General features: G+C 37.6%; 1 protein-coding gene across 1 annotated transcript in view; it reads left to right on the top strand.

The window, feature by feature from the left end:
* Positions 1–15697, top strand: part of GLUD1 (glutamate dehydrogenase 1) — a 28809-nt gene that overhangs the window by 8314 nt on the left and 4798 nt on the right. Inside the window, exons 2-10 of the mRNA XM_014877990.2 lie at positions 3794–3874; positions 4713–4768; positions 5659–5722; positions 7383–7477; positions 11551–11730; positions 13165–13302; positions 14329–14466; positions 14594–14674; positions 15462–15585. Coding sequence (XP_014733476.1) covers positions 3794–3874; positions 4713–4768; positions 5659–5722; positions 7383–7477; positions 11551–11730; positions 13165–13302; positions 14329–14466; positions 14594–14674; positions 15462–15585 — 957 coding nt within the window. The remainder of the gene's footprint in view (positions 1–3793; positions 3875–4712; positions 4769–5658; positions 5723–7382; positions 7478–11550; positions 11731–13164; positions 13303–14328; positions 14467–14593; positions 14675–15461; positions 15586–15697) is intronic.

Below are 15697 nucleotides of genomic sequence, written 5' to 3'. Positions count from 1 at the left end.
GTAGGTACTACCATTTAGGATCACTGCACCAGAAGCTCAGAAAATAGTGACATGAACTTCCCTAAATAAATTTGTAGGCGTAGTGGAAATGCAGTAGTCATCCTTGAAAAGTTGGTGGTTCTGTACACCACATCTTCTAAGGAAGCATAATAAACACACTTAACATCACAGAACTTACTGAAATCTGTACAATATAAAATCTAGTAGGATGTATAACCAGTTTTCTTGGAAATCAAGGTCTTTGTTATGTGTGTGTTATTACACCCCTGCTATAAAATGATTAAAATGATAACTAACTGCTGTTATTATAGAATCCAAAGTAACCTTGCTGATAAAGACTACTTTGATGGAAGAGGTAACTGAGTGAAGTATATCTCCATAATACAGGTCGTAAAAAATAAGTTTTAAAAGCATATACACTGCAGTGTAGTGATAAAGCCTTCTCTTTACACTGACCAATACTTAAAAATTAAATTAAAACATTGCCTCATTTAGAAGCCTTTGTGCATAGAAAAACAAAGTCACTCTTAGCATACTGTTTAACTTCTTGGGGCGTGGTAAGGAAAGAGAATTCTCAACTAGAACAAGAATTCATATGTTTTCCAATGAAAAGTATTTTCCATGGCCGTGAGTCATACTGTAACTTGAGGCTTTCTTCAAACTATTTTTTTGTAGCTAGTTTGCTGTAAAAGGCACAAGTTTCCAGAGACTGCGTGGGACTTGCCAGGGTTTTAAAAAATTGTAATCTTGCTACATAACAGTGACTTTGTTTGCTTTTATGTAGTGAGAAACTTTAAAAAAAAAGCTGAAAAACCAAACCCAGTATTTTATCTGTGCATATGGTCCATTTTTAGGCTCATGCTATTGAATGCAAAGTAACACAGCCAAAAGAGTCACACAAATGCATGGCAATATTCCTGCCAGATTAGAAAGCTGTCAAACTAAATTTCAATGATGTCCAAATAGAAGAGAAATTAAGTAAGTCTTTTATCTTTGTGCATCTGCTTGCAGTTGGAATGTACAGCATTCTCAGATGCCTGCTTCTCATCAATCTTAACAGCTTATCACAAATAACTTCCCTGTCAAGAGGTGGACCTCCTGTAGAGTAATTACAATTCCTGGAAAACAGTAACTGGCTAAATTGTGAAAAGGAATGAAATGTTAGTGCATCTTAAATGTTACGTGCTCCTGCCAGGGAAGGGAAAAATTCATCACACCTGTCAGAGAACCTGGGTTCACACCGTGAACTTTACCTAATGATTTTACCACATAAACTGGAGAAAAGTGACCAGTAAAGTCATCACAATTCTCAGAATTGCCTAGTCTCCACTTAGGAAGATAAAGCCAGCAGTCTAGCCATTTTAATTACAACTTAAAAGCCTGGTAAAGGAGTTAAACCTTATTCCAGAAGTATGAAGTTGTCCAGAAAAGAACGGTTTTGACCTCAAGTCCAAAAGTTTTCTGTGTTCTGGTATGTGTACATGGCTGACGGGCAGCTCAGTTGAAAGCCTGTCAATACTTTGTTAGTTTTGGGGCTTTTTCCATATTTACCTTGATATGAAAACTTAACATTTGTTACATCAAAGTTTGTGGTAATCCTTGACTGAAATGCACAGAACCAGAGATCTAACTGTTTCACATGCACTGGAGTGAGTACATGCACTAGCACTTCTAGTTAAAGTGCTGCTTGTTTACCTCTTCAGATCCTATCTTCCCTATGATTTGCAGAAGAGGCTTCCCTCTCTTTTTGTATTTTGCTTCTCTCTTTAAACTGTGCAAGATAACTATCCCAAAGTATTTAGTCTCCTTGCTGCTTTTCATATATCAATAAACAACATTTTGTATGCCTGCAGGAGTACATTTATAGCAAAACTGCTTTGTATACACAGCTTGGAAATTTAAATAAGTATATGGGTTGAATAAATACACAGTGATCTAGTTCAGCTGGGGGTGGAGGGGCAGAGTTCACTTCTGGCCAACATAGGCTGTGACTCCAAACTTGGCTGGCTTGAGCAATACTCAGATGAGACCTGTCCCCAGAGTACCTGCTCAACCAAGAGGGAATGATTTCCCCAGGCCTGATAGTCAGTGCCATAGGTAGTGCTCATTCTGCTCAAAGCTTGACAAGGATAACTGCTCCTCTGAAGGATCAGAGTAAGACATATTAAAGAAAACCCAACATATTTCTATTCTAACTTTGACTGGTCTTTTGGGCTCTGATGGGTTCTACTTAAATTTTGAATATTACTTCCCATGAGAAGGTTATTGAAAGCTCAGATATTAATTCCATGCAGCTATCTAAGTCAGAAACTACTTAGTTTGCTTTTGGAGACCACCCTTCACACAATAAATTTAAATTCTGTTCTGCAGAGGCATGGTACTTTCTTTTACTGATTGAACTCACATAAGAAAGCAGCGCTTGGCCCTCAGCTTTATTTGAGCAACACTTAGTTCCTTTGAAACTGGGATTGTTTCCAGAGCATTCAGGAATGGCTTTCATAGCAGCACAGTGCTTTAGTTTGGATAATGTATGCTGGCCTTTTTTCACTCCTGAGAACCTGAATATGGTCTTCTCTTTATATAATAGGAAATTTGTGGTGCCATGTTCTGGCATCTAAAGTACACTCTGTTGCCGTGCAACTTGGAATAATTTGCAACCAAAGATTTAGGGAGTAGAGATGTGAATAATAAATCATTCATGGCTCTGTTGTATGCTTAGTTAAATAGGAGAAGCTTGGATAGAAACAAACATACAGCCATAGGGCCCTTTTGGCTGTGGCCACGTGACTTTGGGCACATGTTGATCTTAAACGTCATGTTTAAGTGTTTCTAGTTCTCTTTTTCTGCTCTGACAGTTTGATTAAATATTTCCTACTCTATAGCTACCTTCAGATACATGAATCTTAACTTTGAGTTCAATCAATGTATTGGATTTTTCCATTTTTCAGAAGACTGGTAAGAGTCAGGCAGGTGAAAGATCTCTTTACCTCTGTGTAACCATTTTTTTACTTGGCTTTGAGCTGCCTAGAATGCTGAGCTCACCCATTTTGCATCTGAGCTGCTGCCAGCGCACAACAAATTGAATTTGCATTTGTACCATGTGTCAGCACACACTTGCAGCCCTGCTGAGTGACTTGGAGCAGGGAATGCAGGTGTGGGCTGCCTTCCATGTGGCTGTGGGATGGGTGGCCTGGTCTCACAAGCTGGCTGGTGTAGGACTATTCCCTCAAAGTGTTTTGGAAAAATTTGAACTAGCAGAGTGGTTTATTGCTTTTTGTTTTGTGGCTATGCCTAGCAGTAAGGGCCTTGAAGCCAAGGCTTAAAACTTAACATGATCTTGTATTACTGTATCAAAAAGACTTTATTATAGCCTGTACTTGATAAGTTATGTTGAAGCACAAAGTTAATCTTGTATATACAATGAATGAAATCCAAAGCTAAAGATCTTGTGGAATGCTGAAGTGCTTTATCAGCCTCTTGAAAACTCTGCTCTTAGCTACCTGTCAGCTTGATTCATCTTTTTCACAAGGAATATTCACTTTTTCCCCTAAGGCCGAGTGCTGCCATTAAGCTACTTCATAGAAAATTACTGAAGTAGTGAATTTCTGCTACATAAAAGGTAGATATTTAAGTAGGGAAACAGAGTCTTGTTCTTCACCTCTTAGAGCAAATAAGTTGATAAACTACCTCCTTGCATGTTAAAGATTGTTAGTATAGAATTACCCTTCCCAATTTATAAATACTTATGAAGCTATTTAGTGAATTCCTATTTTTGCTCATGTGTGTTTTGCAGGTATTCGCTATAGTATGGACGTTAGTGTGGATGAAGTGAAAGCCTTAGCATCTCTCATGACATACAAATGTGCTGTGGTTGGTAAGTGTTCATTTGTCAAGCAAGATTTCAATCTTCGGTTTCAATCAGTACTGATATAATTACATGAAAAAACACATGTAAATTCAGTAAAATTAATTTCAGACATTAATCTCTAACTTAAATCTATAGCAAGGTGGGAAAAATCTATATAATAAAAATAATAATACGTATTCCCTCTGCTGTTACTGAAAATACTTCAGTAAGGTTGTATTTTCATTTGAAAAGTCCAAATTCTGCTAACTATCCTTTTTCATAGAAAGTACTGTATCTTGAGCTGAAATTCAAGTATGACAAACTTGGATTAGTAGGAGACTAATTTTAGGGGGAACAGATGAAGGCTGTAAAGGATTCAGGCAGATGACCTGCCTGAGAGAAGGATAAAATTCCTTTATGGGTTATAAAGAAGTATAATTTGTACACAGCTACTAAATTGCAGAGGAGTTTGAAGAGAATCTACTTATTATGTGTAAGAAGAGAAAATACTTTCCTAATGTATATAGATATGCTTAGGACTGCCAAAGTAAAATTTTTGAGCTAAACCAGTAAAATATAAAAGGTAAAACTTATTATTTCCGGAAGTGTCATGGACAAAAGATATTTAAGCATAGAAAATTTAAATAATGAACTTTTGAGTTCTGAAGACCATTTTCAAAGTGCCTTGAAAAATCTCCTATTTTTATAAGAGTACCTAGATCAGATTATAACTTACACTTCAGAAGCCATAAACGCAGCTAAACCAAAATCACTGCTAAAATCAAAGATAAAATTACACATCTTTCTCATGTGTTCTGCCTTTATTGTTGAAAAAGTAAAATGATTTTCCTTTGCATTCTTGTAGATGTGCCATTTGGTGGGGCAAAGGCTGGTGTCAAGATCAATCCCAAGAACTACACAGTAAGCCTAATCATAGATAAAAATTTGGTTATCTGCAATACTGAAGCCAGCCAGTTAAAAAAGCTCTTCTAAGGGCATTAATGACCACTTAAAACCTCCTGCCACTTCTGCCTGTGTAAAGGCTGAATGTAGCCTGTGCATGCCAATAGGTAGGAAAAGAATTTTTAAAAGGTCTGTGTTTCAGAGGTGGAATACTTCAATTACTTAATTTATTCATTTTTTTCTGAAAATCAGGGGACTACAAATAATTTGGAACTTGGAATTTTTTTAAAGTTGATACTGTTAATAAAAGCTTAAATTAAGTTACTCTTCAAAAAAAAGTTAATATTTTTGTTTATTTTGACTAATAGTTTTATGCTCCATTAAACCACTCTATGTAGTGTTCCAGTGTGAATAATAACTAACTTGGCTTATAAAAGGTTTACTGCAGGCTTGCCTTCTTGCCCTAATTAAAGCAATGTGTACAGAAAGGAATACCAGAATTCATAACAGATATTCTAAGCTCAAAGCTCCTGTAAGGATTTGTGTCAAGTTGTTTGGCTGTGTTGATTACACAACTGGCAGGGCCAGCTCGTGCTGTTGCTGGTTGTAAATCGTTCACACAGGATATCAGATTTGTTTGCTGGAAATGTCTGCTGTGGGCACAGGTTGTTCTTCCTGTGCCATGCTCCCGACTTGTCATGGATCAGAATGTACAGAAAGAAAGCCCAATGTTTCTTGTGCTGCCTGAATACCAACAGTCTGCTAGGGAGTGGCATATAAATTATATAAATTATGAATCATCCTTTCTTCTAAAAGAAGAGAGCATTCACTTATGCTTGAGCTAAGTTTGAGCAAATATTCACAAGCACTAATGATTTCTTCTGATATTTATTGCCTTTTCTCTACAGGACAATGAATTAGAAAAGATCACAAGAAGGTTTACCATGGAGCTGGCAAAAAAGGGTTTTATTGGTATGTTGGGCAGCTTTACTATTCTAATTTAGAATCTCATTTATTGTGCATTGGCAGTGTCCATTAGATAATATCCTTAAATAAAAGTATTTTTGGGAACTGTAAACATTTTGGGTACAGAATTTTCAGCAAGAACCACAAAGAATTGAGTCATTCCATCCTAGTGCATTTTATAGGGAACTGTGTCTTAACTTTTTCTGGTGGCTGTTCTGCTATGAGAAGCCACAAAAGCTGAGGTCATGGTATCTAAAATGAATCACATTTCTCTCAGAGTTAGATCATAAAATGGTGACCATATTCGTTGCAGTTTTAATCTCTAATAGCAAACTCTTCACTGTTGCTGTTTCCTGTAGTCTCAGTTGAGGCTTTTGGCAGTATCTGAGGAAAGAGAGGAAGGAAATAGAAGATCCACCCCAGCAAAAGTCGATGGCTTCACCCATGGCAACCAGAGGCTGCAAGGGAAGTGTAGGCAAGAGGCATAGGAGCCTGTTGTGACAGAACCTCAGCTCCTGTAATGTTAGTAGAGGCTTCGTTCACACTCAGCCCTGAGCTGTTCTGTAGCTTTGCTGTCTGGAGTTGCTGTCTGGACATCTCCTCTGCAGAAAGCTAGATATTACCAGCTCAACTTTTAATTAGAGGGAGCAGCTTTGCCCAGAGAGGGTTCTTACTCAAATGAATAATGAGGCATGTAATTAGTTAAAGGTCTGTCATGTATTCCTGGTATCTAACTGCCTTGGGAATGTGTATCCTTTTATCTGCATTTTCTTGCTCTTCATCCGGAGTGTTTGTCATCTGCCCTTCCAGACACAGTGTTTATCATGTAAATTAAGCTCCTTTATAAGCACACTTACTGATGTTACATGTGATTATGGTTTTACTATACACAACAGCTTGTTGTGATAATTAGTTCAGTGACAATTAAAATGGTTTGATAAAATTGTTTTCTTTTTAGGCTCTCTGGGTGGTGCTACACAACTTTCACAAACCTTTTAAAAATGCTTAGAAAAAATTGTTGGGGCAGAGTTGCATATAATATCCTGATTGGCAAGCGTCTAGAATCCTGTATAGTCTGGGGAAATACTATTTTTAGCTAGCTACAGAAAAAACAGATATTCTTTTTTTTAATTTCAACAGATGTGTGAGACTTCTTTTAAAGGTTTATTTCATCAAGAAAGAGAAATGAAACCTGTCTTGAAGTAAGCAGTAAAATCAAATGCATGTGCTACAGTGCAATGACTAGGAACAGCCTACCTTCAATATTTAAACTCACCCAGGAGCAGGAAGGAAATTCTTATGCAAAGAATCCAATCAATGTCACAGTATATAGAAATCATAGCTAGATAGCACCCTCGCTGCAAAAAAACCCAAACCACTTTTGATGCACTATCCTGCTCTGACTTTTTATTGACAAAGTGGCCTTCACCTTTTATCAAATGGCTTATATAAAGGTTGGGGGTTTTGATAATATTGTAGTAAGGTGTGATACAGCATCTAAAACTGCACTGAATCCAGAAGAATATGTTGCTTGCATAATAAACTGAGGATTAAACAGGAAAACAGTTCTTCTCTGCCAAAGCCTGCACAGTTCCCAAGGGAATAATGACTGAAAATAACTAACTGTGTTTGATCCTTAAGAACTGTTTTTCACTGTTGCCAACAGGACCTGGTGTGGATGTGCCTGCTCCTGATATGAGCACGGGGGAGAGGGAGATGTCCTGGATTGCTGACACCTATGCCAGTACCATAGGGCACTATGTAAGTCTTGAGCCGAGGCTTTCAAGCAGAAAAGCTGCCTAATCATATCAATTTGTTTACTTATTGGATCTAAAAATATTCTTGCAAACTGTGACAACCTCAATGGTGTGAGGATCTTAGGGTACAGCAAAGGAAAAATAGCTTTAAGGTTAACATTCTTACACTAGCCTTAAAAGAAGCTTCTCTGATACAATACTAATTGCAACTGTTGAACAAAAAGCAAATACACTGTTTTTAAGGGTGTATAGTCTAAAATTCGTTTATATTTCTATAATTTTCCTCTGTTTTTCATTGGTACTGTAATTACTAATTTAAAGTTGTTAACTGATAACTGAATTTACAAGTTTTATTAAATACATGCTCACGGTTTTGTTCATTTAAGAGACCATGCAAATTAAGTTCACACTATTGGTATAACTTGTAAAAGTTTTGAGATTCTCTGCAGTCTCCTAGAAGTAACAAGTTTCATTGTGGACTTAAATTCTTCAAAGTGTAAAGCAAAAGGACACTGACATAATTTATAGCCCGGGAGGCAATAAAAAGAAATTAAGGTCTTTTTTTAATTACTTTTTAATGCTAGCCTTTGGTTTGGCCTTTGTCCTTGTGTCAGTGGGGTTATTTGTACCTGTTAACCAAACACTTTTGTTGTGTACTTTCAAGAGGTCTGTTCAAAGAAAAATGTATTTAGTAGCTGTGTTAATATGCTAATCTATTGCATGTTTGCCTATCCCAGCTCCTTTTGAAGCAAAAAGACTCTTTCCTTGTACTTTGTGCAGTCCCTTCCAGCAGCTCCCAGTTCACCTCGGTGCCTCGGGCATTAGTGCCACCCACCACGTGCCACATTGCTCAAGATGTGCCTGGCTGTCCTCAGGCAGTCTCCTGGCACAAGACTTGACTGAGGCCTTCTTGGACAGTAGGAGGTGGAGTGGCACAGGTTATTCTAAGTCTGAAATACAGTCTGAGGTATCTTATGGAAGGAAAAAAGGAATGCTTGAGGAATCAGCTGTGGCATGCTGATTAGTTGAGTTAAATCACTTTTACACAGAGCTCTCCATTAGAGATATCACTGTAAAACATTATTTGCTTTTTGCTACTCACATAGGTAAATATTTTAATTAAAACTTGGTATCTGATAAAAAGACAAAATCATGACTTCTGAAGGACTCCAATATGCAAGGTGGCACCTAGTTCCCTCAGAACTTAAAATTCCGATTTAGAGCAAAACTACCGCCTCAAAGCATTGCACTAAAATGTGTATTTCACTGTGATACAACAGCACTGTATTATTAAGACTGACAAGAAGGATCACAAGTGACCTGCTTTAAGATTTGCTGTATTGAAGAGTTATCATACAGTTTTATACAAAAGCTCAATTTTTAAAAAATTAAACTGAATGGATGAATTTCTTATTCTTTCCACTTTATAATCTCACCTTATTGTGTAGCCCTACACATTCTTAAGATTCAATGACAACAGAAAATAAAATAACTACTGAGGATTAAAATTGGAATTATGCTACAACAGCTTCTTTTTAGACTCCCTCTGTATGGCAGTATCCTATTGAAAAAATTAAAAAACCTGGGGATTCAAGAATACTTTTCTGCAAGTTAATAAAAAAATGGAAATAAGGGGGCAGGGGGGATGGGAAAGTAAATGTTAGTTTATTTACTTTTGTTGAGTTACTTGTTTGTACACTCAAGAGAGAGTGGTAGCCACAGTGGAACTCCAGAGCTACTGTGGAGAATGACCAGGTAATGGAGAAGGAAAGTGAGAATTCTGACAAGACTATAAAAAGGAAAATAATCCATCAAAACCAGTTGCTAGAGGAATATGTTTCAGATAACTATCTGGTTGGGACACCAAGAGCGAAAAGAAAGGTGATTAAGGAATACTAAAAAGATAAAAGTGACCATGGGGGAGGAATGAAAGGGAACTAAGAGCAGAAAATGAGCAATGAACAAAAGTGAAACAAGATGTAATTCCAAACACAGATGGAAGCTGTGCAAGGGACTGCTTTCAGTGGGGTGGTAAGATCACTCTGGTGAGAGGGATCTGTCTGAGATACAGACCTGATGGCTCTGTGCTTGCACACTGCACCCAGCTGTGTTCAGGGAGTTTCAAGTGGGGAGGATAAATCAAATAACAGATATAAACAGACAGGGGAAGTTTGCTCAAAACCTACCATACAGAGCCAGGAAGCTGGAGAGACAAGGAGAGCATCATTGCAGGGGGGAAAGGGGTTAGGAAAGGAGCAGAAGTTAGTGCCTGAACATCACCAGCTAACTTCATAAGCTACCAGTGCTGATACAGAAGTCCTTGATGCTAGCTATAAGCCATTTTTCAAGGTTCTCAGTAAAAGCAATGCTCTTTGGTTTTCACCCAAAATGTGTTAAAAGTTTTTGTTTATTGACTTGAAACCAAAGATTTTAGGACTTTGGCATCAGCTGTGGCTTTTATATGTGACTTTAAGAAGACCTGGATCTGCCCTCACACTTCATGCTCTGTTTTCTTGACAAACCATGCAAGTTGGTAATAACTACCATGTTAACTGTTCCAGAAAATCCATCTGAAGTTGCTGGATCACTGAATTATATATGGCTGAAGTTTTTTATTAAATTAATCCTTTCCAGTGTTCTTTCCTTCCTGACACAATCAACTGACTTTTGTACGCAGGAAAGGACTTTGATAAATACATTCTTATATATGGTGGGAAGCTGTGTTTCTTCACTTATTTATAAAATATATTTTCTCTTTTGTGAATGCACGAAGCCCAAAGCGTAGTTTAAGGTTTTTGTTTAACAGAATAAAAACCTGAAAGTCCATCAAAACATCAGGCCAAGTCGTTCCAAGAAAACACCCCTGCCAATCTTTGTTACAGTTGACATGCCACAAGAGGGAGCATACAGCTTATGGAGAGCAGCGAGCTCTATTTTGGGAGGCTGAATTAGGAATTCTGTGGCAAGCCCAGCATCACTTTTATTGTTCTTAAAGAGGGTTATATGTAACTCATTATCGTTTTCAAACAGTAAATTGTTTTAGTCTTCATTAGGGCACTATTCTCCTCCAGCCATTCTGCCTCCACTTACTTTTGTCTGCTCCTTTCCTTCCTCTCACCAAGCATCCTGCAGCACAGGCATGCAAATGCCTTTGGCACAAGGGAATGTGTGGCTGGTGGAATGGAAACCCATCCGGCTGCTGGCACACTCATTTCAGTGGATTCTCTTTCATCCCTACTTTTTCACTTGTGTTGGAAGCCAAGCCACCATGTGACTGTGCTCCCAGGGTGTGGGAGCATGGGAACCACTGGTGACAGAAGAGGGAGGTCCAGTGTCTGGTTTAGAAGAATTTCTTTCAAGTTATGAATTCCAATTGGAAAAATCAGCTATGGTTTTAAATAGCTATTTTATCTTGGCTGACTATCCAGCATATGGAAAACTTAGTTTTATTGCCACCAAATTAAGAATAGAGGCTTGATTGAAAATGCTGCTTTTCTGAATAAAAGTAGTAAATACTCAACTTTTCCCATATGACCTTCAAACTGCAGATTTCCTTTGAGACCATCCCTGTATTCTGACTATAGATCTCATACCTCATTTTGTAATTGCAAAATAACTGAATTTGTTATAAAGGAACACTGTTTAAAGATGATTAAAAGCCAGTTCAAGGATATATTTAAGCCCTTAAATTTAGGATATCTAAAGTAATGATATAAAGCAATTATGGTCGTAAATAGGAGCTGACTTGGAGAAACATTCCTGAAAGCTTTTTGATTTGTCTCCCTGTGGATATCACTGTGATACACAGACTGAAGTTAACATACACATTTAGAGGCAAGAAAAAATCATAGACCATATCCACTATTACGTTACACAGCTTTCCTGACAGAATATTCTGAGGCGTTTACACAAAGTGAGGAAGGAAATCATCTTTACAAACTAAATGCATTTAAGCTATATCATGTTCTGACTCTTAAAATTTCCATTTTCCTTTGTCTGAAGTGTACAAAACTTCTTGTTCCAGCTGTTTCTTGTTTGATTAATTCCATGTCTCACAAGTCCTTTGCTGTTTTACAGGATATTAATGCACACGCATGTGTAACTGGTAAACCCATCAGCCAGGGTGGGATCCATGGACGTATATCTGCAACTGGTCGTGGTGTCTTCCATGGAATTGAAAATTTCATCAATGAAGCCTCATATATGAGCTTATTAGGAATGACTCCAGGATTTGGAGATAAAACATTTGCTGTTCAGGTAACTTTTTCCTTGGACTGTAGGAAACGTAGTATGCAGACTTTCAGTAGAGCTGTTTTTAAAACAGGCTGTAGCCCTTAAAAACTGAGAGAGCTTTAAAACTTCCAAGTTAACCTTTACTTTCAAACTTTAGAAACACTTTTCAAGCAACAGAGGTGTCCTCTAAATCTCTATAATGATCTTGTAAGCTGCAAATACCAAAATGATTACAGTTACAGGAGTTCTTTAAACTAAGGCATAGCACACTTTTCAGTGAGTTGTGACACTAGTTTTACTTACACAAAATTTGTTGCCATGTTTTACAATAAAAAATTTAAGGAGAGGAGGAATTGAGGCTTTTGTTCTTGTTCGATTAAGGAGTAAGCAGTTGGAAAAATAGAAACTAATACCTTATCCTAAATTCATAGGGTTGAATGTACATTTTTGGTGTTCCTAAGACTTGGGGATTTATGTAGTTGAATTTTGAAAGGGTTTGATAGTCAGCAGAATGCATTATCGTTCCTAAAATTTCAAAGAAAGGAAACTTGTTCAACTTTAAACAGTATGTTAAATGGAGAGTTTGATTCGTTTTGTTGTTTCCAAAAAGGGCTTGTTAGAAATAGCAGAGTAATTGTAACCTCCAAGTTGTCCTCTAGTTAACCTGTGGGCTTGAACAAACATCTCTGCTCTGCATAGGCCCAGCAGCATGCTCATCTCCCTGCTCTTTGACATTTTCATGCTTGGCAGAGGACTAACCAACACACACTTAAGCAAAACTTAGACTGAAAACATGGCCATAAGAAAAGCAGAATATTCTTGTAGGAAAATGAGCCTAGAGCATTTCAAAGAGACCTAAGGCATGACAGACTCTTATACCAAAGTTTGCTTCTAATACATAAGCAAAAATCCCAAGTATAATTGAAGCTGTGTTACACAGGAATTTTTTTATTCAGCTTTTTTTCCAGCATGGAATTGTATGACAAACTTCCAGCATCGATCATACAACCTTTTGGTCTGCTATGTGTGTTCTTTCAAAACATCAGCATCCTGGAAGTAAAGGAACTTAATGGCCTGGAATTAAGTCAGTAGTCATACAAAAATCCACTTATGCCTTTAAGATGGTGCCAGTCATAAAGTAGATACACAGAATGTTCCCAAGTTGATAAACATCAGAGTTTTGACATTTTCTTAGTGGCATTACCTCTCCCTTTCTACATTTCCGGTATAAAACACTTACCATAGCTATATATTGCTGGCTACAGTGTGTAATTTCTGCAATGGTATTCAAACAAGAATAGAATATTTGTAGATTTCTTCCATCTTGCCTATACACATCATCTAATGCCAAGATGTGCCAATAGATGAAGAACTATTTAAAACTGTATAAGCCTTAGCAGTAAATCATCACTTTAGCTGGAGGATTAACTACTTTTCCCTTTCTCTTTCCACCTTCAGGGATTTGGTAATGTGGGCCTGCATTCTATGAGATATTTGCATCGTTATGGCGCAAAATGCGTCGCTGTCGGAGAGTTTAATGGTTCCATCTGGAATCCTGATGGGATTGACCCAAAGGAACTAGAAGATTTCAAATTGGTATGAAACTTAGCTAAGCAGAAGAAGTTTCGTTTTTGTCAGCTTTGCAAGTACATAGAATGAACTGATTACTGTAGACTGGTATTGTGGTGTTTAAAGCACGCTGCCAATAGTCCTTACAAAATGGTTTAGAAATGTTGATTCTTCTGACTTTTCCTTCTTATCCCCAACAAGAATGCAAATGCTGGTGGTAGCTTTTTCACCCTTTGACCTGACTCTCAAAAAAAAGTCTGTGTGTGCAGGATAATTATTTTGTTTTCAGATTTGGAATCACTATTAATATATTGCCTTTCTTATGCCTAAAGTAGGGAAGATATCTTAAGGAACCAGAGCAAAGAGGTTCCTGAAGGGTTCCTGAGTGAGAATCACAAGCACATGGTCATTTAAGATGTACAAAGTGTACTTTTGCTGTTTCTTACCTGTTGGACGCTTTTGAAAGAATGAAAGCCTGCCTGGCAGTGTGACTTGAATGTGTAGTTTATAATGAAAACTGGATGTGGTCTTTTGATTTCAGTTTCCAAGTAAAGCAGACTTGAGGGGACAGTTCACAGGCACTAAAATACAATCTTCTGCTTAAAGTTTCTTAGGTGTTTATTTGATGTGTCTTCTTTTGTATAGGGAATATTTGAATTTCTTTATCACCCTCTTTCTCAAAAGAATGAAGATTCTATCACTAAACAAAGGCTACGGTTGTAGTACTGAATTCTAAAAGCATTGGAACCTTATCTGATGCAACTTATCCTGGGTGTAGCAGATAGTGAGTCATTTCAGTTGTTTCAAAACTATTTTAAGAGCTGAGAGGAACCTTTTTTTGTCTTTATGCAGAGAGCTGTTATGCTTCAGTCTTGGGAACTTTGTTTCTGAAGCTTTGTAGCTTGCTTTTTATGTCTAAGTAAGGATAGGAATTATGTGCTGTCTCTCTAGTATTGTTGCTTCTCCCTTTTCTCTCCCTGAAAGTCAGAAGGGAAGAAATTTGTATGAGTGCACAACACACTAAAACCGCAGTGGTTTGTTTTCTCCAAACAGCAACACGGGACAATCATGGGCTTCCCTAAAGCAAAGCCACTTGAGGGCAGCATTCTGGAAACAGACTGTGACATTCTCATCCCTGCTGCCAGCGAGAAGCAGTTGACCAAGGCCAACGCACACAAGGTTAAAGCAAAAGTAAGTCAAAGAGTTCAAATGGAAATGAGAAATAGAGATGGTCTGTTTAAATACTAATATTCTATAATCAGCATAAAAAACCGCAAAGCTATACCTCTGAGTTACTCTGTGCTGTGATTTCTTTCAGATTATTGCTGAAGGTGCTAATGGGCCTACAACTCCTGAAGCTGACAAAATCTTCTTGGAGCGGAATATCATGGTTATCCCTGTAAGGTTCTATCATGACCTTTAATTTTCACTACAAAAGGAACATTTTTGTGAGGAGTACCAAGACACAAGTTATTGAAGGCTTTTGTTAATAGCCATTCGTTCTCTAAGAGTGGTTTTTAATAACTGATGTCTAGGAAATGGCTGTCAATGTTGCTGAAGAATGATAATATTTAATTGAAGACCTTGCTACAACTGTAAATGACCAAAGAACAATGATTATTAGCTGACATTTGCTCAGTCAGAAAGTGCACTAAGCACAGGAGGAAGGAAAAGTAAATATTCTGGTCAGTTTGTAGACACGGTGTGTCTGGGTGATGTTCTGACAGAACTGTGTACTGCAGAGTGTATAGAGTATGTGTAGTGATAATTTGAAAGAATAAGACCTATCCAGCTATAATGACAATTTTTTCACAGAGCAAGGGTGTCCTGATCAAGTGATCTTGCTAGATAGAGGAGGTGATCTTCAGCCTTTATTCACTGAGATGGCCTAAGAATGTTATAATTTTCTTAAACACTTGTGCTAAAATAGAAGTAAGTAGTCAGTCAAGCACACCTGAACTTGGTGTGTTCTAAAATCAAGTCCTATTTTAAATCAGTAGAAGTAATCCCTGAACTGAAGAAGAGGGTGTTGTCCTGTAAGAGTAGGAACTGGATTGTCAGAAGACAGAAGAAGTTCTGCAGTTTAAAGTGGTGCCTTGTACATAATACTGCTTACTGTTGCAGAACATGGTAGTGCTGTCTGTGTCATGTGGTCACAATTCAAAATATTTATTCTTTCTGTGCAGGATCTTTACCTGAATGCTGGTGGTGTAACAGTATCCTACTTTGAATGGCTGAAAAACTTGAACCACGTCAGTTACGGCCGTTTGACTTTCAAGTATGAAAGAGATTCAAACTACCACTTGCTCAGTAAGTGCTCACTTCTGCTTCCACATGCTGTCTAATTAATAGACTGGACTAGCAAACACCAAATTTGGGAGAAATGAAAACAGAACTTTTTAAAATTCACCACAATTTCCCC

This window comes from Sturnus vulgaris, chromosome 8 (assembly GCF_052056855.1).
Source record: "Sturnus vulgaris isolate bStuVul1 chromosome 8, bStuVul1.hap1, whole genome shotgun sequence".
Lineage (NCBI taxonomy): Eukaryota > Metazoa > Chordata > Aves > Passeriformes > Sturnidae > Sturnus > Sturnus vulgaris.
Note: the sequence above shows the minus strand (reverse complement) of the source record. Positions and strands in the feature narration are given on the sequence as shown.